The sequence below is a fragment of the Mustelus asterias genome, chromosome 5, assembly GCF_964213995.1.
Source record: "Mustelus asterias chromosome 5, sMusAst1.hap1.1, whole genome shotgun sequence".
Classification (NCBI taxonomy): Eukaryota; Metazoa; Chordata; class Chondrichthyes; order Carcharhiniformes; family Triakidae; genus Mustelus; species Mustelus asterias.
Window position 1 is genome coordinate 106353205 of NC_135805.1, and position 27208 is coordinate 106380412.

The window sequence follows — 27208 nt, forward strand, 5'->3', positions numbered from 1 at the left end:
AAGAAAACCTAAATATCTTTGATAATCTACTGCACTCGCCATACAATTGCTACCAAAATAATTAATATAACGGCCTCTAATTCTGTTGGCTTAATTTTTCCTGCAGATGTCAAAGTCACTTAGCAAATGAAATTTTCAATCCAGAAATTTGTTGTTTCTTTCTTTGACATTTTTTTTTGCTGTAAAAGGTTGCCACATCAAACCGGAGGCGTCCTCTCAAGCATACAGTTTTCATTTCATTTCCACCCTGCCCTCCACCTTAACCACTACCACTTTCTTCAATGCTGCACCACCATACTAAAAGAAACAGATTTTCCATCTCCATTAAATACTGCATGATAAGCAAGAAATGCAAATCAACCCAACCAAAAAGTTGATGTCTGGCAAATAGATCAAATGTCTTCAAAAACAAAATAAATATACTAACACATAGAAAATAAGGTGGAGCATTTGATTCATCAGGGGCACAAGCACCATTTAATGAAAAATGTGGTTGAGACAAGATCAGCTGTGATCAGGCAGGGCAGGCTCAAAGGGCCATATGGTCTACACCTGATCCTACTTATTGTGTACTCCTATGTCATCCAGATCATTACAATACTGATGTAATATTTTCATATTCGATCAAGTCCCTTTTAAGAACACAATCTGTTCCTATGACTTGGTCACAATGTGAACTCACTCTTCCAAATATACTCACCTGAAAGCAAATCCAATCATTGCTCTGCAATGGAGTCATTTCAAAATCATCAAGAGTGCAAAACACTTGTACAAATCGTTCCATCAACAAAATCTGTTTCTTAATGATGATCTTAAGAATCTGGCAAAGCTATTTGCTCAATAACCTGGATGACACTAGTTTTATGAAGGACCACTGTTTAGTAGATAATACTAGACATGACGCAACTTTGATTAGAAAGGCCTCAAATGTCAATTTATACTAAAAGATAATGGACCAAATCAAATTGCTTATTTCATCAAATGCAATATTCCATGCATTTTGGTTTTCTTCATTTTTATATTCTACCTTGGAGGCTTGAAGTTATTGCTCAATTGGACAATAACTTGCAAATCTACGATATGGTCAACGTAATGATCCTTAACTATAGTGATGATACAGTACTTGCGGGTCTCAAGGAAACCATAGGAATTCGGTGGAAAAGTTTGTACAATGGTCAATAACTAAATGGAAAACAAGACAAAAGAACTAGTTACAGACTTGAGGAAAAATCCAGTTAATTATATTGTTTCTGTGAAGATTCACGATGTGGGCATTTAAACAATTACAAGTACATAGTTAAGTTGAAATGGAGGGAACAATGCACAGATGTGGTGGCTGATGTACATACACAATTATGCTACTTCAGAAAATTAAAATCCTTTCAAGTAGATCCTACAATCATTAAACTGCTCTATACTGCTGTGGTTGGGAATGCTATCCTTTTTGGATGTCTTGCCTGGTAATGACCTCGCCAGGAAAGTAAACTCTAGGTGTAGAGTTATTGAACCAGCAGGAACGGCATTCGATGAGCAGATTTTCCATGACTAAATCTGCTTTTAAAGAATTTTGACAAAAGAGTGTCATGAACAATGAGAATCACCCATTGTTTCAGTATTACTGCTGGTTGTGGTCAGGGAAAAGGCTACAATCCCTCAGATGCCTCCAAACAAATTCCTGAACTTCTTTGTGCCTTCTCTATAAGGGCTTTTAATAAGAATTTGATATATGAAGATGCAGTCAGGGTGGACTGACTGATCATTTTAATGCATTGGAATAGTTTTTAATACATATTTAAAGTATTGCTTTTATTGTTATCATTCATTTTATGTAATTTTTTAACAAATGAGCAATATACTCTGAATGAATTTCCCTCTGGATTGTAAAGTGAAATTAAACTTGGTAAATCGAAGTTGAAAATGCAGCAGAAAGCACCATTCAAACTTTGCCATTTATTAACTCATCAATAATATTCTGGAAGCGATGAGTAAATATGGCTAAAAATGCATGCCTTTTTAAGAATTTAGGGGAACACAGTGAGAATGTGGAACCCACTGCCAGATGGACGTGCTGAAGTGATTAGTATAGATGCATTTGTGGGAAAATTGGATAAGAATATGCGGAAGGAATATAACAATAAAGAATGTTAAGGGGTAATTTGATTTGAGTTTTTTCATTTCTTGAAAGAAATTGGGAGGATCGATACAGAAAAAAAAATTTCTGTTGGTGGGTTAGTCCAGGAAAAGTGAATATAACCTTAAAATCAGAGCCAGTTCAGGAAAGAAATTAGGAAATAAACCTTCACACACAAAGGCCAGAATTTTGTCATTTGAGCAGGCGCATACCCGACAGCACATGAAATCGCAAGAGGCGACACTGGGCATGTCCACCTGGCTTCTGGCCGTGCCTGATGAGCACAAGATTCAGGCCAGAATGGTATAGTACTGAAATTTCTCCCACTAAAAGCAGAAGATGCTGGCTTAATTAATTTTACATTCAAGGTCTATGAAGAGATATGGAGCCAAGGACAATGGATGAAGTTAGCATACAAATTAGCCATGATCGCATTGAATGGCAGCATGGGTTCAAGGAACTGAATAGTTTACTCCTGTTCCTATATTTCTGTGATATGTTGATAAGCTGAGGAGACATCAGATGTGGAGTGGTTCATACAAAGCATGAATATGGGTGCAGGCACATTTCTATGATGTACAATTCTATGTAAGTTTGGAAATGGATTAATTCAAGATCCTGTAGCTGGGCAAATATTTACGGCACAGTGGTTAGTATTGCTGCCTCACAGCACCAGGGACCCAGGTTCAATTTTGGCCTCGGGTGATTGTCTGTGTGGAGTTTGCACATTCTCCTCGTGTCTGCGTGGGTTTCCTGAGTGCTCCGGTTTCCTCCCACAGTCCAAAGATGTGCGAGTTAGGTTGATTGGCCATGCTAAATTGCCCCTTAGTGTCAGGGGGACTAGCAGGGTAAATATGTAAGGTTACAGGATAGGGCCTGGGTGGGATTGTCATCAGTACAGGCTTGCTGGACCGAATGGCCTCCTGCACTGCAGGGATTCTATGATTCTTGAGATTTTTGACAATATTCTGCACATTACATGCAAAAGCAACAACATGAAAAACAAACTAGCATTCTAACTGGTCTTCTGATCCATAGTCCCATGGATCTTTGCTATATGGGACTGGTTAAACAAAATATTCTATATTGTTCACAATTCCTTAAATTGAAAGCAATTCTTCTGTTTTATGGAGGGTTACAATGTAATAATACTAAATTCTTACCCCTTTAACTCCTTTTAGGTCTCCTTTCAGTAAGCTGTCCAGAGGAAAAGTGATGATATTGTTCATATTCTGAATCTGAGAGATGATAAATATTGGATGTTAAATGCTACAATTATAGCAGTTGACCTCCCCATGTTCTGCAATTATATAAAGTCCCTGCATGCACTTCAGATTGTACAATGCTTCAGAAGTTACATCATATAACTATACTAATGAATTCATATTAATTACTTCACATTCACAATTTAAAAGAGCATTACAGCTTGCTAGGAAAGATTTTCACAACAATAATTTGAAGCTTATTTGTTCCTGTTTAGATCATACTTGCAATAAATTGAGTCTCACTCGATGTGGCTCAAAGTATAAAAAGGTTTATTGCCAATGATAAAAATTATTTACAAACCAGGGTCTGACAGAACTAACAATGTGACTATTCTTTACTCCTTCTAGTCTCCAACTGAGGATCGTCCCCGATCCAGGATACATCCCTGTGCATCCAATTGGCTCAATTTCCCACCTCAACACTCCATAAGCTCTGGCCCAATCAGATGGCCCTCAGGGATCGCCCCCTTAAAGTGACCATGCTACCACACACCTCTCCCACAACTCCTGAAATCACCTATGGATGAACACAAAAAGATTATTAACATAGGCAAGCAATTTACAAAGGACATCAGGAATACCCCAGGAAGTTTAAGTCAGTCCAGGGACTTCTGGTCTCTGGTAGAGCTTATCAAATCTGTGGTGTGCTCTTCTGGAAATGAGTATTCGCAAAAGGAAACTCATCAATCCGGGGTCAAGATCCTCCTCTGTGGCTGCTGTCTCTTCAGTTACAGAAACTGCTGGCTGCTCCGTGAAGTTCCACATTTACAAACAGGATCCCAGTAACCAATCCTGGTGAACCCCAATCTACTGCAGGGGTTGGCTGTTGATTCCCTGTATCAAGTCCTGCTCTCCCCCTCAGATGGTCTACATGTTTCCTGATGCGACTATCTTGTACCTCTAAGACATGGGAGACCGTGTCCTGTTCTTTTCACAATCTTTCCAGCATCCATGTTGGTCCTGCTGCAAAGTTTCTAACCAGGACTAAATCATCAACTTGGAAAACTGTCTTTTTCCCCCCCTCGAGTCATGGTTTTCCTTCTGGGAAGCCTTCCTGCCAAATCTAAGAATATCATATCTAACCATGTCCCTCAATGGCATCCCACCAGTGCCCAGTCACCAAACATATCTTTGGGTGAGTGCTTTCTTCCTGTTTTGCCCTGGAAATGAATTGTTCAATTCCTGTAATAAAAGTCGTCTTTCTTGGTGTGGGACTATAACACGAGCCCCCACAACCGCAACAACACTATCCTCAATGTTATCTATGTTCTTCTTTGTTGGGAGGGTTTAAACAGCTCTGACTTCCCATATCTCCAACCTTGCATCACCATCCTCTTAACTTTTGACAACACTAGTTCTCTTTCAGTCCAGATCTTTGTGTGATTAGCTGAAGCAGCAAAGTCTCTAGCAAGTGCAGCGCCAGCGCTATCTCTTGTGGGACCAGTGGTGACGATACTGACAGCGGCAAGGGCAAATGGCTAAGCACATCCGCATTTGATATTAATGTTCCTGGGCGATGTTGGATCGTATAACTGTATGCTACTAACAATATAGCCCACCTCTATACCTTTGCAGATGCAATTGGCAGCACTGACTTACCTTCTCTGAATAAATGTATCAACAGTTTGTCATCCGATACTATTATGAAATGTCGTGGATAAGTATATTGATGAAACTTTTTGACTGCATAAATGACCGCCAAGCTTTCTTTATCTATCTGGGAATACAATTTTCTGCCTCTGATAATGTTCTCAAACAAAAGTGATTGGCCTTTCTACTCTATCAGGCATCCTGTGGGACAAAACTGCTCCCACTCCATACGGTGATGCATCACACAACTACCAATGGCTTGGTTTGATCAAAGCGCACCAACAGTACCGACAACTGCAAAATCAGTTTTATTTTTGTGAACGCTTCTTTTTGTTCTTCGTCCCACCTCCAACACTGATGTTTCTTTAACAGCTGGTGAGGTGGGGCTCAAGTGATAGACATGTTTTATAAAAATTTACCACCATAATTCACCATTCTGAGGAATGACTTTAACTCTGATGTGTTTTTTGGCTGTGGAACCTCCTTAATGGCTTTAAATTTTATCTACCAAAAGATGTAAACCTTTTGCATCTACCTTAAAACCCAAAAATGCAACTTCGTTTGCCTAAGTGTATTTCTCCTGCTTCAACCTGACACCTGCCTCTTTAAATCTGCTCAAAAATTCCTCCAAGTTTGGTCTATGTTCCTCAGGTGAGGTTCCTGTAATTAGAGCTACAAGATAAATCACTATATTAGAGATGCCTTGTAATAAACGTTCCATCATATTCTGGAAAATGGCACAAGCTGATGAGACTCCAAAAGGTAAATGTGTATGTTGGTATAAACCCTTGTGGGTGTTGATAGTAACCAACCTCTGAATCTTCATTCAACTCCAGCTGCTGGTAGGCGTGACTCAGGTTTAATTTGGCGTATTTTAAACCCCTGGCTACTTTGGCGTAAAGGTCTTCAATTCTAGGAATGGGGTATCTGTCTATATCAGCTCCTCAATGACTGTTAATTTATAATTCCCACAAATTCTTAAAGTATGATCCAGTTTGAGGAGAGGGACTATGGGTGCAGCCCATTCAGAGAATTGTAAGGGCTTTATAATACCTAAATCTTCAAGTCTTCTGAGCTCAACTTCAAACTTATGATGAAGTGCCTAAGGCACTGGGTGAGCCTGAAAAAATGTAGGCATTGTATCAGGATTCAGATATATTTTGGCTTTAGCTCCCCTTATATGTCTTTGCTCATTTGGAAGATCTTGGAATATTTACACAGCAGCTCAGGGAAACCTTCATCCCATAGGTTTAATATTTCCAACCAATTTCATTTTATCTGTTTAAACAATCATGGTCCATTAGGCAAGGTCAGTGCCCTTCAATAACCAGGACAGGTAGCTGTTGCATTTGGTTCTTGTCGAACACGGTAACTGTTGCTGACCCTATGGTCTTCATTGTCTCTCCTATATATGTAGACAATATGGTTCCTGACTTGTTCAGTCTCAATGGTTGGCTTTTTTTGAAAGCAATGAAATGCCTGCTCCCTTATGACTGTGGCCGCAATCAGTGTTGACTGCCAGTTTAAGAGATCTCCCAGAATTCTGCAGAGGAAGGGTTGATCAGTGGGGGTGGCGATTGGAGTGGGGGGGACTCTGCACGAGTGGCAATAAGTGGGGGAGGGGGATGATGACTAGGGGGTGGGGGTGTAAGCGACAAGAGATCGCCCCTAGAAGTCAGTAGCTGGATTTACCAGCAGGATCCACCCACCACCCCCGCCACCAGCAAGAATCACATCTGGGCTCTCTTTAAGTGCCATACAATTGCAACTCGTGACTCATCCAAACAATTGGCGTGATTCTCTCCTTCTTCCACACTCTTCGGTATTTAGAAATTTTTTCATAAAATTCTGCCTTGCGTGTCTAGAGCATCAGGCGATGTTAAACTTCTCACTAAGCTGCAAGTCTGTGGGCCACAGAGTGTGAGCAGAATAACCTTTTATTTTTCTCCGGTTGTTATTTCATTTGCTAAAAGTAATGCAGCCTTTCAATATACTGTCTCCAGTTTTCCACTTATGTTAAATGGTCAATCTTTCCAATCAAAGGCATTTTAACGTGCCTTGCTTCTTTGTAGTTTTGACGCTCAAGTCTCCTCCCCCTCTAGCTGCATACAATAATTTTGAAAGTTCTTCCTCGTCACCCATGTACCCATGTATGAGGGCTACTCGGTATGGCTCAAAGTAAGAAAGGATTTATTGCCAACAATAAATAAGTATTTACAAACAAGGGTCTGATAGAACTAACAATGCCACTCCTCCCTGGCTCCAACTGAGGATCTTCCCCAACCTGGGCAATGCCCCTACGTGCCCGATTGGCTCGGCTTCCCACCTCAACACTCCATTGGGTCCGGCCCGATCACGTGGCCCTCGGCGATTGCCCTTTAAAAGAGCCATGCTACCACAGTACTTTTTCAGCTATTAAACACATTTGGAAGGGGTGAGTTAAGGGTTTAATGGGAGGCGAATACAAAATTGAAGACCAAAATATTGTGTGAATTTCTTGGCAAACACTTGGTATTTGGTGGTGGGGGGGGGGGGGATGGGGAAGGAGGAGGAGGAGTGGGCAAAGATTTTCACGATCAAAAGGCGGTGGATTGAGATAGAACCTTTCAGCATCTTTACCATTTTAACAATCTGAACGATGGAAATTGGACTTATAATTTGAAATTCATTGATGTGCAAAATGTTTGCTTTCTCTCCCTCATGCACATAGTTGCATCATATTCCAAGTCAAAGGGTTAAAAAAGCAACAACATGCATAATGTGGGCATTCCAGGCCTTCTGCATCTTTTGCTGCAGTTATTGTCTTGGGCACCTAGTCATAGGAGTGCCCCTGGAAATAGCATACAGTTTACAGGAAGATACCAAAAGCAAGCTAAAAAAAAATCAAACAGCTAAGTGCCTTAGTTTCTGGCACATGGGGATCTTCTGGTTCCTGCTGACAAAAATGCATTCCAGCCTTGTTATAGGACCGAGACAGGAAATCCTGCTGTGCCTGGACCTTGACAGGTTCCTGTCCAGCACTGAGGCAAAGGGAAAACGAAAAAAGTCATCCCTTAAACACATGTAATCTACTTATTTACACAATATTTAGAAATAAGCCAGGGCTCCACACCAATAATGTTCAGTTTGTGTACAGAGTTTGCAGTTTACTTTGGAAAGGTATCAAGACTTAGTATTTCACCAACAATTATTTACTGACTGTTTAATAAGACATGTGTGGGGTGCTGCTAACATAATTCCTGAATAGACATCAATAGCTGTCTCCAAACACATAACGGGTGCCACTTTCCTCAAAGCCTTTTAAAAACATAATGCTGGGAAAAATGATATTTTTAATCTAATATACACCCTTTCCATCCACAGGGAACACTTTTCTACGTATTCTTCACCAAAATCATCTCCACCAATATAAGGTAGCATTATCTCACCGTTTTATCTCAAACAGGATCTGCAGTCACTAATGTGCTTGACTTATTTACCCCAACACTCAGTCTTGTGCTGCAAACTACCTCCAGATGTATAACCATATAAAAAGAAGAGGAATGGTGCAGGGTCCAGCAATGGTGCCCACTTAAGATCTGGAAGACCATCTGGGAAGAGTTAGAGATGTAATAGGTTTTAAAACAACTGAAACAGGGCGTGTATGGAGGGGTGGGGTAAAGGAAGTAAAAAGGAAGGTTTGTGATAAAGTGAAAAGTAAGAGCGATTAAATGATAAAGATTCATGGTGTAGGGAACGGCAGTAAGAAGTCTCACAACACCAGGTTAAAGTCCAACAGTTGGACATCTTACTGTGTTTAACCGCAGTTCAACGCCGGCATCTCCACATCATGACTACCGTAGGGAATGGCAACAGGGCACATAACAAAATATGTGACTAGAGAAAGTGTGAATGGTAGAATGATGACCAGCTGCTGCCCAAAAGCAGCAAATGAAGAGAAATGAGAGAGAAAAGCTAAAGCCAGCAAAAAAAGGACCTAAAATTGATGAATTCCATATTGAGACCAGAAGGCTGTAAAGTGGCCAGTTGAAAGATGAAGTGCTGTTCCATGAGCTTATGTTGAATTTCATTGAAACACTGCAAGAGTTGAGCACAAAAGATCAGAGTGGGAGCAAGAAGGAGAATTAAAATGATAGACAATTAGAAGCTTGAGATCGTGCTTGCAACTGATAGGAGGTGTTCTGCAAACCACTCACCTAATATATGTTTGGTCTCCCAATGCAGAGGAGACCACATTGTGGTCAATTAATACAATATATAAAATTGAAATAAGATCATCTCTGGCTGTCAGCCTTACACTCAGAAAACTCTATGCTGTCCATCACTTGGTACCTCTTTTTGTGAGAAAATTGCCAGATCTTGTTATTAAAAGATTTAATGCCACAATCTGAATAATAAAGATGGCAATATAAAATTGTTTCTTCCTGGATTAGTGTCAGCTGGTACCAAGAAGAATATGAAGAGATATAAACAGGAATCATGATTTGACCTCAACACCGAAATAGTATTCAACACCGATTTTGTGTTGAAATCAACAGGTTACTCCTTTCTGGAAGATATTCAATGGTCAGTTTCATGCTGGTAAAAAACCAGAACAGTTGGGGCTAGCACTTGCTTCACTCTTTATATGTATAAGTATGACCGTCAAGCCAGTTTGTCAAGATTTTAGATGCAGAGGTTTAAAGTTTACAGCCTTACCTGATTTTTGAAAAGCGCAGTTAACTCTTTAGTGAAGACAGCAAACTTCAGAAAAGCTGTTCCTAGATCAGGATCATCACGACAGACACAGTTACCGCCAAACTTCTCTAGTGCTTGCGTGTACTGTTCTTCATTTTCTACATGTCCTGCACAGAAAGAACACTATTCACAAAACAGTAATTTCTATTCCGTCTGTGACAGTACAACAGTGATACTCGCTACTTCTAATTAAATCTGGGCAGCTCAGCAATACAACATGCAATACCTTTATAAAAGCAGTCACATTAGTGGAACAGACAAAGATGAAAATAAAATTGCATATTTGTGCATTTTAAATGAGCCATTGGACTAAAAGAAAAACAATCCCAGGTCCCAAGTATAGTTGTCATATCCCAAAGAGAATTCATTTCCAGCCTACAACCACAGTGTACAATGGCCACAATAAATGACAGTTGAATTACAATCAACATTCTGTACAGTGTACCTCATTCTTCAGCATTGTGTGCGTGTGGTGCGCACATGCGTTGGAGAGAATCCGATGGAGATTGCACTGCCTGTTTACAGTAGTTATCAAGAACTTAGGTGGTAATTACTGGTGGAACCCTAGCAAAACCATCCAAGGTTTGCGATTTAAATCACATTTTTTGGATGGTTGTCAGCAAAACAACAAATGCATTAAATCCACGTGTCCTAATTATCACTTATTCTCTAATGCAGTCGAATCCCAGGGGGGGTTCATGTTAGCTTTCATGTTAGAGCTTTGTAATAGCCAAGGAGGCCCCATTTTTACATGATCGTGCCTCTATGTAATCCACTATGTCTACAAATGTAGTGTACATCAAAAACAACAGGTTCAAATGCCAAATGAAAATATAGAAAAGCAATAAGTGTGTTTAAAGGTCTCTATTCAATTTGTTCACACCTTACAATGAGCTATCCTTACAAAAGGCTAGGGCTTTACACTCAAAAAGGTGAGGCGTTAGTTCAGGAAAGACTCCATAGTCCTTTCCTGCTAAGTATGTTGTTTACAGACATGCATGTTACAGTCTATGTCTTAATGCAGTTTAACGTGTTTTCAGTGTTTTTGTGCTGCAGAGCGAAACCTGGAGCATGTTACATAGCTGCACTGGTTCAGAAAATAAGTGGACAAACAAGCAGGCATTCTTCAGGGTCATCAGCCTTCTCCGACTACTTGGTTGAGGAACGTACTGAATCGAAGAGGGCAACATCTGTCAGTTTTGTTATGCATCGTTTGACATCACCCACTTCAGCATAAATTTAAATGGTTATGCCTGCTGGAATTCCCATACCAGTCTCTTGCAGGCAAGAAAAAAAGTGCCTCATCACTTGTAACTTGCTTGAATCCAGCATGGTAGGAACAGTTGGCAATGGTGGATTCTGTCACTATCCTCAATGCTCTTTTCAACATGAAAATGGTTTCTGGTGTAGTTGGATTGAGCTTCTGCTTCTTCAGGTTCTTAGTCATCCCCTGGTCCCTTTGCTGAAGCTTGGCTATTGTGTTGGGAGTTGAGAACAACAGTTTCATGCTCTTCGGGCCAGTGATATTGGGGTGCACAGGACAGTTGTCTATAATGATGACGATCTTTCATTTCTCTCACTGATACATTTTGTCCGCATTTTAGATCCATGCCTGTAACATACTGGAGGTCGCCCGGGCAGTTTTATTAGCCTCGTGCTGCATGGGTAGGGTCTTGACATCCACAAAGCAATATGGCTTCAACTTGACTTTTCCACTACAAAATGATGCAGAATTTTGGTGCTATCCAAGTGGGCCATATCAATGACGTGTTCCTTGCTCCGCTTTCCACAATTATATGTTTCACCTTTAAACATCAAAGGCCAGTTCGGAAAAGACAATAGAACAGTCTGATTTCACCTGTTAAAAATGTCTCTTGGTACATACTCATTCAAGATGTGTGGGATACCATTTGTCATTGCTGCTATAACTGTTACACCTTCACCTGAGAGAATGGCTGTTTGCTGAACTGTCCCAAGAAGTTTGCTTTGTGCTCCATAATGGCAGACAAACTTAATGATGGAATCCCCATTAATTGGTGATGTCTACTTTCTGCCACAATTCTCCAATTGCCGTTTCAATTTCACCTTCTCTCCAATCTACAACAGCTTTAACTTTCTTACAGGTTGTCCTTGTCCTTTCACAAGAAGGGCTTGTCAAATTATGCCTTGCCCATCATTCATGATTTTGCACTCGTGTGGTCTGACTCAACTGTTGCGTCACCGTGGTCATATGCTAAGCTTGGACAAGTTTGGTTAATCCAAAGTTACTAGTGTTGAATTTTGGCTTATCACAGACATTGTTTGTATTTTGCTGGCGAGAATGGTTGATGACTTTGACGTAACCAGAGCTTTGTGTCATCAGAATTTGACCCATTGCAATTTCCTGCACCACCTTGCCTGAGAATGACTTTTGATCCAGATTCTTTGTAAGCAACTCCAAGAGACAGCAACTAATGCAAAAAGCAATGATATTTCCTACAGACAAAAAAATTAAGCTGCAATCACTCCTTACCCAAATTAAACAACTGCTACACAAGTAGATACCTACCTTTCAAAATACCAATGTGAACATACAAACAAAATGATCTCTAATTAAAGATAACAAAATCATTCTGATCTTGAAATTACACCATGGTACATAATGCTTAATATTCATTTGAATTTCCATAAAATAGGAGATTTAACTTATTTGACAGCACTGCTGATATTTTCTGTTTTTATTTCAGACTTTCATTCATTTGAAATGAGTAAATGGTGTGATGGAGAAAGGAAATCCAAACAAACATGTTACGTGTTAACAATCCCATAGTTGAATTTCAAAGCCACAACTTTACCCACCTCTAACAAAAACAGAAAATGCTGGAAAATCTGTGGGGAGAGAATATTTGTTTTATTTATTTGATTTATTATTGCCACATGTATTAGCATACAGTGAAAAGTATTGTTTCCTGTGTGCTATACAGAGCATACCTATGAAGGAAAGGAGAGAGTGCAGAATGTAGTATTACAGTCATAGCTAGGGTGTAGCAAAAGATCAATTTTATGCAAGGTAGATCCATTCAAAAGTGTGATGGCAGCAGGGAAGAAGCTATTCTTGAGTTGGTTGGTACGTGACCTCAGAATTTTGTATTTTTCCCCCAACGGAAGAAGGTGGAAGAAAATGTCCAGGATGTGAGAGCCAACTTTGAGTCTAGCTGATCCTTCGTCAGGGCTAAGAGCAAAAAGAATCAGCAGAGATTTATGCTAAGTTGGGGAAGTGGGGCTGGAATGGGACGAAGGGAATGTAAATGAGGATACAGAAGTCCATTAAGTGATTAGAATGTGGGAATGGCAGAATAATGGTACAGATGGTTAAAGCACTGCCTGGGAATTATGGCAGTTGCCCTGAAAAGTTTGGGGGGTAGGGGGGCAAGGAGGAGAGCTGGAATGGAGAAGTGGAAAAATGATAAAATGGATGAATGCGATAAAACATAATAAATGGAAATGGGTGAAGGTGGAGGAGAGAGTTCATGCTCTGAAATTGTTGAATTCAATGTTCAATCCAGAAGGCTGTTAAGTGCCCAATTGGAAGATGAGGTGCTGTTCCTACAGTTTGCGTTGGGGTTCGCTAGAACATTGCAAAAGGCCAAGGATAGACATGTGGACAGCAGAGCAGGTAGTGTGTTGAAGTGGCATGGGACAGAAAGGTCTGGGTCCTGCTTGCGGACAGACCGAAAGTTCAGCAAAGCGGTCACCCAATCTGTGTTTGGGCTCTCCGATGTAGAATAGGCCGCATTTGGAGCACTTTACAGTCTTCCAGACTGAACATTTGAGTTCAACAACTTTAGAGCATGAACTCTCTCCTTCACCTTCACTCCATTTCCATTTATCTTATTTTCATTTCATTTCATCTCATTCATCCATTTTAACATAATTTTTCCACTTCTCCATTCCAGCTCTTCTTCTTGCCCCTGCCATAATCCCCAGAAGTCCCTTAACCATCCATATCTCTGTTCTGCCATTCATATATTCTGATCACTTAATGGACACTTTTAACACCTTTGTCAGCCTTCTGTATCATTTACATTTCCTTTGTCCCATCCTAGCCACCCCCCCAACCCCCACTCACCCTCTTAGTATAAATCTCTGCTGATTCTCTGACAAAGGGTTATCTAGACTCAAAAGGTTGGCTCTATTCTCTTCCCACAGTGCGGTCAGACCTGCTGGGATCTGCCAACATTTTGTGTGTTTGTTTCAGATTCCATCATCTGCAGTATTCTGCTTTTACCTACCTCTTGGGTTTGTGACTACATTCTAAGATACTCCAGAATGTACTGTCATTTAGAACATAATGATGGGTCACATGCAAAACATTAAACTATCTTTTTCTTTCAGAAGCTAATTCACAGCCTTTTAATGTCTCACAATTTCTGGTTCTATTTCAGACATCCAGCATACACAGTTCTTTTCATCTCAATTACAAACTACTGTTTCCAAATCTAAACGAGTGCATTCCAGAGCTATCACCAGTAGATTAGCTGTGTTCCTAACATCATTGGTTTCTACAGATATATAAATGTTCAATCCTGTTCTTCAATTGACATCAATTAGTACTATTGGACCTAGTTCTCATGACTACTAATCAAGTCTTGATGAGGACCATAACCAAAATCCTTGTTGTTTGGTTAGCACTGCTGCTTCATAGCGCCAGGGACCCGGGTTCGGCTCCTGGCTTGGGTCATTGTGTGCGGAGTCTGCACGTTCTCCTCAGGTTTGGGCCAATATGTGGCAAATAACATTCGTACTGCAAGTGTGCTATTCAATGACCATTCTCAACAAGAAAGAGTCTAAATGACCCCTTGATATTTGATGACATTCTCTCTTCCACCAGGAAAAAAATATTAACGTCTGAGGTCATGTACCAACCGACTCAAGAACAGATTCTTCCCTGCTGCTGTCAGACTTTTGAATGGACTTACCTTGCATTAAGTTGATTTTTCTCTACATCCTAGCTAAGACTAACACTACATTCTGCACTCTCTCGTTTCCTTCTCTGTGAACAGTATACTTTGTATAGCACGCAAGAAACAATACTTTTCACTGTATGCTAATACATGTGACAAAGTAAATCAAATCAAACACCATTCAAAAATATGTAGGTTGACTTGATTGGCACCTCATCCTCCACCTTAAATATTCACTCCCTCCACCACAATCAGCAGATTGCAGGTTTGAATCCTGCTCCCACCGTTTTACAGACAAATCAGGTCCACCTGAAAGAAACCAAATGCTGTTTATTCTCATTTCTCCCAAATATTTCGCCAGCCAATTAGCTCAGATGGTTAGATCTTGCTGCTAATAATGCCACGGTTGTGGATTCAATCCCTGTACTTATCAGATGCAATTACCTGTGCTCATACAATCCTGGTTCCTCTTATGTTCAGCACCAATACCTTTGTCGGCACAGTGCAGACTGTTTTGAGTAACTCACCACCACTGTACAATGTGCCTGCAGTCTACAAGATGTACTACAGCAACTCACCAAGGTTTCTTCAATAACATTATCAAAATCATGACCTCCAACACCTACAAGGACAAGGGCAGCAGGTGCATAGAAACACCACCAAGTTACACATCATTTTGGCTTAGAAATAGACCACTGTCCCTTATAGGTTGTTGAGCCAAACACAGAAACTCTATCTAATAGCAAGGGTACTTTTACCACCAGAACTGCAGTGGTTCAAAACGGTAACTCACCACCTTCTCCAGAGAACTTAAAGAACAATAAATGCTGGTGTTGCCATCGATGCTCACCCACACTCCAATGGACTCTGGAGTACAGATTCCCAAACACTAGAAGTAGTAATGTAGGTTAACAAAAGCTGTAAAAAGTGGAAACAGAGCACTGAGATTCTTACTAGAGGGCTAGAATTCAAAAAGAAGTTATGTTAAACTTATAGAGACCATGAAAGTACTCCACACTGTTTGGTTTTCATGTTACAAATAGGTCAAAATATTGGATAAAGTTCAAAAGAGATTTACAGGGGTATCAGAACTGAGAAGGTACAACTAATCAGAAAGGCCAGACAGGTCAGGGGCTTTTATCTAGAAAAGACTTAAAAAGCCTGATATAGGTCTTGAAAATCATGACGGCATTGATGCAGAAAAGGTGTTTCCATTTTAGTGGAAGTCCATAATTCCTGCTACTGCTTGTAGCTTCTCCCACCTGAAGATTTGCTGTCATGGTATGTCACATTCATCAGTCCATAATTAGAGTCCATAAATATAAGATAGTCACTAAAGAATCCAATAAACAATTCAGGATGAACTTCCAGAGTGTGATGAGAATGTGAAACTCATGACCACACTTGAGTGGTTGAGGCAATAAGAATAGATGCAGTTTAAGATATGCTAGATAAGAACATAGATAAGGGAGAAAGGAACAGAATGATACGCTGTCAGGATGAGGTGAAGTAAAATGAGAGGTTTATATTCCTAGGGATCATTACCATTGGCATAGACCTGCTGTGCTAAGTAGTTTGTTTTTGTTCTGCAGAATTCTATATAATTCTAAATATTGATGACAAGCCAAAACAGCATTAATTCCAGGTGTACATATTAAACTAGCACAAAAGTGGTTCAATTCCAAGAATAGACGCTTAATGCTCATTACTAAATACTAGTACATATTTAGTTCATGATGAATTTCACAGTGGAGGAACTCCAAAGCTTCTCTGCAGGATGCAACTACAGGTCAAACCTCAGTTTAAATGTTGCATATTGCAAAGTACAATAATGTCTACCGTATACCCAAAGATCCTCTGTACTGTGAACTGGCCACCTGGGTGTCCACACCTCCACTGCAAAGGATCCTATGGCCATCTGCAAGTAAGAACTGATGATGGTGGACATGGACAACTGGGAGACAGTCACTGACAGTTGTGATCTCTGGAGGCTGGCTGTTTGGAAGGCATTGAAAGAGGCGAGGAGAATCAAAAAGCTCAACTAGCTGAGAAGCCCAGAGAGGCTACCATTTTGTGCACCTTCTCTGAGCCACACAAGGCAATGCTTAACACAGAATTGACCACTATAGAACAATTCATCATCTTGCAACGTGGAAAGCAGCCACCAGGTACAGACCAGTAGGGAGTATACACTGGAAAACAACTTCAACAACCAAACATATTAATGAAAAAGGAAATCTGAACATTACAGCATTGTCTTTTCAGCTGATAATTTAAATCATGATTACCAAGAATGGCATTAACTCAACATAAATGAAATAGTGCCTATTTTTGTAACAGTCAGATGGTGATTGTTTTTAAAAAGCATCTGCTCTGTGAGGCACTTAAACAGATATACATAATTCAATCCCTGATGGAAACATGAGGGAAAATGAAACACAACAAACTCATTAAATGAATGCAATGTAAAATGCTAAAGAAAGAATAGTTGCTCATTACAGAACTTTGGTTTGTCCTTTATATACAAAGAACTGATTAGCAGATGGAATGTTTGAACATTTTCAGACATCATCGTTTCCAATTACAAAGCCATTAACTGTAAAAGTAGTCTCTAAAGAACTGTACAAGCTATTTTATCCACAATGCAAAGTATTCATCCCCTCTTAACACACTTAGACATGGGCTAAGAATGTCACTTCATCTCATTTTTTCTAAGGTGTGGCTGACTGGACCAGCTGTCACTGGTCAACAAGCCAGCTGCCTGAACACAGTAGTAGCACTGTTTCCATAAGGTCAGTTTTCATGAATGTATCTTCTTCACAATTTAATAGTGAACAGCTGCCTTTTGAGTGGAAATGTGAACCAAACTCTTCTGCTGGACTTGGCTTGAAATAGATGTCTATTGGTTGATGTTTTTAAAGAAGCATCTTCAGGAAAAACATACCTGATGTTTGAAGATGGAGATACACAAATAATAATTGTCATATGCAAGAAATAGTTTGAGAGATTAAATTTATTTCTGTATGCTGTACATCAGCATTTTAAGGCAGAAACCAAATAGTTCCACAGCAAGCACAGAGTTTCACTAGACCAATGCAGAGGACAGAGATCTCTATACCCACTTTATCCACTGGTGGCAAAACCTAGCAACTTCTGCCCTATTGTGTAGTTAAAAAAAAAAAATCAGAAAAGCAATTCCCACGTAGGGTCAGAGAAGATTTATAGTCTTCTGTCTTGCACTCAAGTTCCTGAAGATAAAAACTAACAATGAAGAGCCCTGTGGGGTCTTCTGAACAGGAGTTGTCTTTTAACTTGATATGTTTGGGGGAGGACAGGAAAAAATATAATGGAAGTGCTTCTGCTTATTATTTACCTCCATTAAAGATGCAAAGAAGTTGAAAAACCTGCCACTGATAAGTTCCATCCAAACCACATTTCAAGATTGACTAGATCCCACAGGTAGCAATGTACAGGATGCTATGAAGGATACAGATAAGTTTTTAAAAAGGCTCAGTTTAGCTCATAAGGGGTTAAATTCACTGGACAGCAAGAGTAGATGATTTAGGTTACGATGCAGGAAAACGAAACGAACCATCATACTGGAGACAACAAAAGGTATTTCAACACGAGTAATCATTCACTATTACTGCTGTGACAACAATTTATTCAAATTCAGCAAGAATTATTTAGAAGGTAGGCTGATGCATTCTGCTTGAATGGAAGGTATTCATTTTGACTAAATCTGATACCACATGTAGACTGTGAACAAAATTACATAAAATATCAGTTAGGAGAGCTATAAGACCCATTGTTTAGTTGAAGAGTTTAGAAATGCCCAAAGATAATTAGAAGATCTCTGCATAAGCCAAGTAAGATGACTGAAATAAATGGAAAGCAAGAAAATTCTTTGTATATTATGTGAAAATAATTTCTAGTGATTGAACAAAGAGGTACTGTTAAATATTGATCTTATGTTCACTTGCTATGAAATAATGTTACATTGAATCTACAGCACAGAAACAGGTTTTTGTCCCAACTACTCTATGTCTGCATTTATGCTTCACTTGAGCCGTCTCCCTCATATGCTTATCCAGCCTCGCCTTAGATGCATCTATACTATTTATCTCTACTTGTAGTAACAAATTCCACATTCGTACCACTCCCTGGGTAAAGAACTTTGCTCTAAATTCCTTACTTGATCTCTTGGTGACTATCTTATATTGATGTAGCTTCTCGACAATTTGTTTCAAGTGTTTCCTTTGTCAGTCTTTGAAAATTATAGTGCACATGCAAAAAATATAAATATCCAGTTTAACACCAAGCTTATGGTTATAGTCCAGGTACAATGAGACACAAGCAGATATTAGGAAATTAGGTCAACTCCCATAAAAGTACAATGTTCAGATGCATAAAGGAGCATCTGATACTTGTGCCCCCAATAAATATCTAAGACTGTAACAATCCAGCTTTTTATCATTCTCAAGTTTTATAGTTCAATTATGCACCATAGAAATAACCTACCAGAATTTTAGACCAAAAGTTTTTTGAATCATTTCATTTAAAATGTAAATATGTACTTAGTTTCTTGAACCATAATTTGCTGTCAAAATAATGACAAGGTTAATAGTGTTTGATGTTATTAATGCACAAATGCATAACCTTCAGGCAAGTGCAGATGTACTGTTAAATGTGGAAATCCAAAAAGTTGCTGTCCAAGATGCACAGTTCCACTAGCTCTGTAAATATTGCATCTTATTGTCCGGTTCACTTTCAAAATGCATTGCATGCATGGAATAGTTGAACTTGTTTGGTAGCTATGAACTAAATTTGCCACAAAGTTATTTTTTTCATTTCAGTCCAAATGACAATTTGATTCATTGTTAATTAATGCCAAACAATCTACTTGAACTATTATAAATGCTCAGCATCATTCCTTCAGGTTTTAGTTGAAGATTTTAAGAAGTACAAAATAAAACTAGTTTTTAACTATATTGGTTTTTTTTTCTTAGTCCAGTCTTTACTCCCCTTTATTTACCCTTTTCTATGCTTGATTTGGCATCAAATTCACCCATTCTTATGTATGATTTGTTTCCGTCCTCATTCTGTTAATTTCAGAATCTATCAATCGGATTGGTTAAGCATACCCAGTTGCTTGTCCTGTGCACTCACTTCTCTGACTCCCTCAATGCAACACCATCAGTTCACTTACAGTAACTTACCGTGCAAAATAATGTCGAAACCTAAGCATGGAAACAGCAAGCCTAACTAATAGCAGGCATCATTAGATTCATTCATACAGCATGCTATGACCCATAAGAAGCCATCTGTTTTCTTACTGAATCTAGCCTCAAGGATAGCACTTTAAAGCATTGATTACCTGTGATGGACACTGGAATCTTCTAAATTTCCCAGCCTGTTTATATTAATAATCTTAATCCCGAACCATTACAACACGCATTTGTGCAAGGACTACTTTTTATTGACCTAATCAGAATAGCCATTTATCTGTTTAGTCAACTGTTGGCAGTCTCATCAATTCACCTAATCGAAAACTCAGCAGCTAGACACTGGGAAAAAGTACACTTGAATGCATGAACACAGAACTTTACATCAAACCACCACCCACCATCCCCATCACATTGTACTTCAAAGCTTTAACTGCCTGAGAAATAACTATCACCATATAGGGCGGCACAGTGACACAGTAGTTAGCACTGCTGCCTCACAGAGCCAGGGTTCGATTCCCGGCTTGGGTCACTGTCTGTGCGGAGTCTGTGTAGCTTTCCTCCGGGTGCTCCGGTTTCCTCCCAGTCTGAAAGACGTGCTGGTTAGGTGCATTGGCTATGCTAAATTCTGTGTACCCGAACAGGCACCGGTGTGTGGCGACTAGGGGATTATCACAGTAGCTTGATTGCAGTGTTAATGTGAGCCTACTTGTGCGAAATAAATAAATAAACTAAAGGCACGGTGACACAGTGGTTAGCACTGCTGCCTCAAAGCGCCAGAGACCCAGGTTCAATTCCGGCCTCGGGTCATGTCTGTGTCGAGTTTGCACATTCTCCTCGTGTTTGCGTGGGTTTCCTCCAGGTGCTCCAGTTTCCCCCACAGTCTGAAGATGTGCAGGTTAGGTTGACTGATCATGCCAAATAGACCCTAATGTCAGGGGATTAACAGGATAAAAATGTGGGGTTACAGGAATATGACCTGAGGAAAGGCTGAGGGGCTTGAGGTTGTTTTCGTTAGAGAGAAGAAGGTTAAGAGGTGACTTAATAGAGGCATACAAGATGATCAGAGGATTAGATAGGGTGGACAGTGAGAGCCTTTTTCCTCGGATGGTGTTGGCTAGCACGAGGGGACATAGCTTTAAATTGAGGGGTGAGAGATATAGGACAGATGTTAGAGGTAGGTTCTTTACTCAGAGTAGTAAGGGCGTGGAATGCCCTGCCTGCAGCAGTGGTGGACTCGTCAACATTGAGAGCGTTCAAGTGGTTATTGGATAAACATATGGATGATATTGGAATAGTGTAGATTAGAGGGGCTTTAGATTGGTACCACTGGTCGGCGCGACATCGAGGGCCAAAGGGCCTGTACTGCGCTGTAATGTTCTATGTTCTATGGGATTGTGGTCAGTGCAGATTTGATGGGCCGAATGGCCTCCTTCTGCATTGTAGAGATTCTATTACAATGTTACGGTCATATTATGTCATAACACAATTTGCCATCAGATGTTTCTTTGCACTACAATATGGATTTATTCAATGATATATAGAAAACAAATTATGCTTGGGACCTTGTTCAAAATTGCAAACCAATTCTGAGTTCAAATGATTTTTATTAAAAGTAATTTTCCTAAAGAGCTTAGAGGTTAAACATGCCCTAAGTTTCTTTTAAAATCCTAAAACAAAACGTACTTTTAAATAGAGTTCAATTATATATTATTGCCACTAATTGCACCTATTATGGATGGCAACTTATTCTGAATATCTGCCACATGCAACAGAAAATGTTAATATTGCAGTTCTATATTTAAAGCATATAGAACATAAAAAGAAAATTCAGAAGAACAAAGCATTTCACAAATGTATCAAATCAAATGGATAAGCTGCATTGATTATATATGTTTCTATTTTCAGCAAGAAATATATAAACCAGTAAACTTGCAATAAACATTCCAGATGTTAAATGGTGCAGGCCATAAATTGTGGTTATGCATTAAATATAAGAAAACTGAAGAACAAACATGAGCAATGGTAAGACTCAATGCAAAAACATTTTTAAAAAGTCATACTCACTTCTACCTACTGCCTCTGAATAATTAGAGGGTGGTCTAATGCAAATTGCCGACATACCCTCTCAAATCTATCTTCCAAGTCTTCTATGTTAACTTAATTAAACATGTACTTGGAAGCCAACACCTTTAGATAGGAGCCTAAATAACTATTTTAATAAGGCTGGTATTTTGATTTTTTGGTTTGAATAACAACTCAATAACAGTTTATCATAGGCGAAAGAAACTGAATGGTTAGACAGTCAATTTAAAGGAGGAAAGCAAACAAAGAACAATACAGCACAGGAACAGGCCCTTCGACCCACCAAGTCTGTGCCAACACAGATGCTTCTCTAATCTAATATTTTCTTGCCTCTATGTGGGCCATATCCCTCTATTCCCTGCTTATTCATGTGTCTATCCAGATGCCTCTTGAATGTTGTTATAGAATCTGCTTCCACCATCTCCTCCGGCAGAGCATTCCAGGCATTCACCACACTCTGAAAAACTTGCCCCTTACATCTCTTTTAAACTTACCCCTTCACTTTCAATCTATGCCTCCAAGTAATTGACCCTTCGACCCTGGGAAAAAGACTGACTATCCACTCTATCCAAGCCTGTCATAATCTTGTAAACCTTTATCAGGTTCCTCCCTCATCCTCCGACGCTCGAATGAAAACAATCCAAGTTTGCTCAACCTTTCTTCATAGTCCATATTCTCCAAACCAAGCGACATCCTGGTAAATCTCTTCTGCACCCTTTCCATGCATCAAAATCCTTCCAGTGACCAGAATTGTACACAATACTCCAAATGCGGCCTAGCTCAAGTTTTATGCAGCTGCAACATGATTTTCCAATTCCTGTACTCAACGCCCTGACCAATGAAGGCCAGCATGCCATACACCTTCTTGACCACCTTGTCTACCCGAGTTGCCACCTTCAGGAAACTGTGGATCTGCACGCCTAGATCCATCTGTATGTTAATATTTCTAAGGGCTCTACCATTTACAATATACTTTCCTTCTGCAGTAGACCTTCCAAATCGCATCACTTCACATTTGTCCGGGTTAAATACCATCTGCCATCTTTCAGGCCAGCTCTCCAGCCGATTTTTATCCTGCTTATTCTCTGACAATCTACCTCACTATCCACTACTCCAATTTTTGTATCATCTGCAAATTTACTAATCAGATCACCTACATTTTCCTCTAAATCATTTATATATTACATTAGGTCCCCGCACTGATCCTTGTGGAACACCACTTGTCACAGACCTCGAGTTAGAAAAGTACCCTTCCACTGCTACTCTCTGCTTTCTATGCCCAAGTTGTGGAGATGCCGGCGTTGGACTGGGGTAAACACAGTAAGAAGTTTAACAACACCAGGTTAAAGTCCAACAGGTTTATTTGGTAGCAAAAGCCACACAAGCTTTCGGAGCTCCAAGCCCCTTCTTCAGGTGAGTGGGAATTCTGTTCACAAACAGAGCTTATAAAGACACAAACTCAATTTACATGAATAATGGTTGGAATGCGAATACTTACAACTAATCAAGTCTTTAAGAAACAAAACAACGTGAGTGGAGAGAGCATCAAGACAGGCTAAAAAGATGTGTATTGTCTCCAGACAAGACAGCCAGTGAAACTCTGTGGGGGTTACAAATAGTGTGACATGAACCCAATATCCCGGTTGAGGCCGTCCTCATGTGTGCGGAACTTGGCTATCAGTTTCTGCTCAGCGACTCTGCGCCAGCTGAGAACAGCTGCGAAACTCTGCCAAGCAGACGAGACAAAGGAACTACACCATCTACATGCACACCAAGAACAGGAAACTTGAGAAACTCGGCATCACCAACAGCAGCAACCAAGCCTCCCCCGGTACCACAGTAGAAAACAGTACCACTGCAGGGAAGTCCATTGTCAACTTGTCCGACTACACACTTCAACCAGATGAAATCGAAGTTCTCAGCCGAGGGCTTAATTTTTGCCCCACCACCAAAATAGACCCCATCAGTCTCGCAGCAGACACAGAGGAATTCATCAGGCGAATGAGGCTGAGAGAATTCTTCCACAAACCCCAAGAGGCCAACAACGAACACAATGAGACAGCCAATGAACCGGAACAGCCGACAGAGAGATCCGCAGTGCATCCGAAGAGGAAAGAGTCGAATTGGACTCCTCCGCTGCCCTCGACTTGACATGTATGCCCAAGCCATCAGGAGGTGCGTAAACACCAAATTCATCAGCCGCACTCACAAGACAGCCCCGAACATCACCCAAGCACAACGTAACGCCATCCACGCTCTCAAGACCAACCGCAACATTGTCATCAAACCAGCAGACAAAGGAGGGGCCATCGTCATACTGAACAGAACGGATTACTGCAAACAAGTGTACCGACAACTCAACAACGAGGAACACTACAGACAGTTACCTGCAGATCCGACCAAAGAACACACCCGTCAACTCAACACTCTGATCAAGACCTTTGATCCGGACCTTCAGAACACCCTCCGTGCTCTCATCCCACGTACTCCCCGCATTGGAGATCTCTACTGCCTCCCGAAGATACACAAGGCAAACACACCCAGCCGTCCCATCGTATCGGGCAATGGGACCCTGTGCGAGAACCTCTCCGGCTATGTCGAGGGCATCCTGAAACCCATTGTACAAAGAACCCCCAGCTTTTGTCGCGACACGACGGACTTCCTACAGAAACTCGGCACACATGGAGCAGTTGAACCAGGAGCGCTCCTCGTCACAATGGATGTCTCGGCACTCTACACCAGCATCCCCCATGACGATGGCATTGCTGCAACGGCCTCAGTGCTCAGCGCCAACAACTGCCAGTTTCCAGATGCAATTTTACATCTCATCCGCTTCATCCTGGACCACAATATCTTCACCTTCAACAACCAGTTCTTCATCCAGACACACGGAACAGCCATGGGGACCAAATTCGCACCTCAATATGCCAACATCTTCATGCACAGGTTCGAACAAGACTTCTTCACCGCACGGGACCTTCAATCGATGCTATACACTAGATACATCGATGACATTTTCTTCCTTTGGACTCATGGTGAACAATCACTGAAACAACTCTATGATGACATCAACAAGTTCCATCCCACCATCAGACTCACCATAGACTACTCTCCGGAATCGGTTGCATTCTTGGACACACGCATCTCCATTAAGGACGGTCACCTCAGCACCTCACTGTACCGCAAGCCCACGGATAACCTCACGATGCTCCACTTCTCCAGCTTCCACCCTAAACACGTTAAAGAAGCCATCCCCTACGGACAAGCCCTCCGTATACACAGGATCTGCTCGGATGAGGAGGATCGCAACAGACACCTCCAGACGCTGAAAGATGCCCTCATAAGAACAGGATATGGCGATCGACTCATTGATCAACAGTTCCAACGCGCCACAGCAAAAAACCGCACCGACCTCCTCAGAAGACAAACACGGGACACAGTGGACAGAGTACCCTTCGTTGTCCAGTACTTCCCCGGAGCGGAGAAGCTACGGCATCTCCTCCGGAGCCTTCAACATGTCATTGATGAAGACGAACATCTCGCCAAGGCCATCCCCACACCCCCACTTCTTGCCTTCAAACAATCGCACAACCTCAAACAGACCATTGTCCGCAGCAAACTACCCAGCCTTCAGGAGAACAGTGACCATGACACCACACAACCCTGCCACAGCAACCTCTGCAAGACGTGCCGGATCATCGACACAGATGCCATCATCTCACGTGAGAACACCATCCACCAGGTACACGGTACATACTCTTGCAACTCGGCCAACGTTGTCTACCTGATACGCTGCAAGAAAGGATGTCCCGAGGCATGGTACATTGGGGAAACTATGCAGACGCTGCGACAACGGATGAATGAACACCGCTCGACAATCACCAGGCAAGACTGTTCTCTTCCTGTTTGGGAGCACTTCAGCGGTCACGGGCATTCGGCCTCTGATATTCGGGTCAGTGTTCTCCAAGGCGGCCTTCGCGACACACGACAGCGCAGAGTCGCTGAGCAGAAACTGATAGCCAAGTTCCGCACACATGAGGACGGCCTCAACCGGGATATTGGGTTCATGTCACACTATTTATAACCCCCACAGAGTTTCACTGGCTGTCTTGTCTGGAGACAATACACATCTTTTTAGCCTGTCTTGATGCTCTCTCCACTCACGTTGTTTTGTTTCTTAAAGACTTGATTAGTTGTAAGTATTCGCATTCCAACCATTATTCATGTAAATTGAGTTTGTGTCTTTATATGCTCTGTTTGTGAACAGAATTCCCACTCACCTGAAGAAGGGGCTTGGAGCTCCGAAAGCTTGTGTGGCTTTTGCTACCAAATAAACCTGTTGGACTTTAACCTGGTGTTGTTAAACTTCTTTCTATGCCCAAGCCAGTTTTGTATCCATCTTACCAGCTCACCTCAGATCCCATATGACTTCACGTGCTGTATCAGCCTGCCATGAGGAACCTTATCGAAGGCTTTGCTGAAGTCCATGTATACAACATCCACTGCCCTGCCCTGGTCATTCTTTTTTGTCATTTCTTCAAAGAACTCAATCAAGCTTGGGAGGTACGGACCTCCCCTTCACAAAACTATGCTGCCTATTGCTAATAAGCCTATTCTTTTCCAAGTGTGTGTACATCCTGTCCCTAAGGATCTTCTCCAATAATTTCCCCATCACTGATGTAAGGCTCACAGGCTGTAATTTCCCAGATTATCTCTTCTGCACTTCTTAAACAGAGGAACAATGTTAGCTACTCTCCAATCCTCTGGTACCTCGCCCGTGGCTAAAGAGGATACAAAGATTTTGGCCAAGGCCTCGGCAATTTGTTCCCTCGCCTCTCTCAGTATTCCTGGATAAATCCTATCTGGCCCTGAGGACTTGTCCACTTTAATGTTTTTCAAAACCAGCAATTCGTCCTCCCTTTTTATCTCAACATGTCCTAGAATGTAACATTCTCCTTTTTACACTCACCATCCACCACATCCTTCTCCTTTGTGAATACTGATGCAAAGTACTCGTTAAGGACCTCACCCACCTCATCTGGCTCCACACACAAATTCCCTCCTCTGTCTTTGAGTGGACTTACCATTTTAACGACTGCAGAAAGGCAGTTCAAGGGGGATCGACCTACTGAGGTAATATGGGCTGAAGATAGAAATAGGAAAGGAACGGTCACATTATTAGGAGTTGTCTATAGGCCCCCAAATAGTAATAGAGATGTGGAGGAAGAAATT

The 27208-nt window shown here is 41.0% G+C and overlaps 1 protein-coding gene across 4 annotated transcripts in view; it reads right to left on the minus strand.

Annotated features, from left to right (window-relative positions):
* asap2a (ArfGAP with SH3 domain, ankyrin repeat and PH domain 2a) overlaps positions 1-27208 on the minus strand; it is a 164836-nt gene that overhangs the window by 69638 nt on the left and 67990 nt on the right. For all 4 annotated transcript variants that reach the window (XM_078213169.1, XM_078213168.1, XM_078213167.1 and 1 more), the window contains exons 3-4: positions 9685-9830; positions 3295-3369 (exon numbers count right to left, since the gene is read on the minus strand). In XM_078213169.1, the coding sequence (XP_078069295.1) occupies positions 3295-3369; positions 9685-9830 (221 nt within the window). The remainder of the gene's footprint in view (positions 1-3294; positions 3370-9684; positions 9831-27208) is intronic.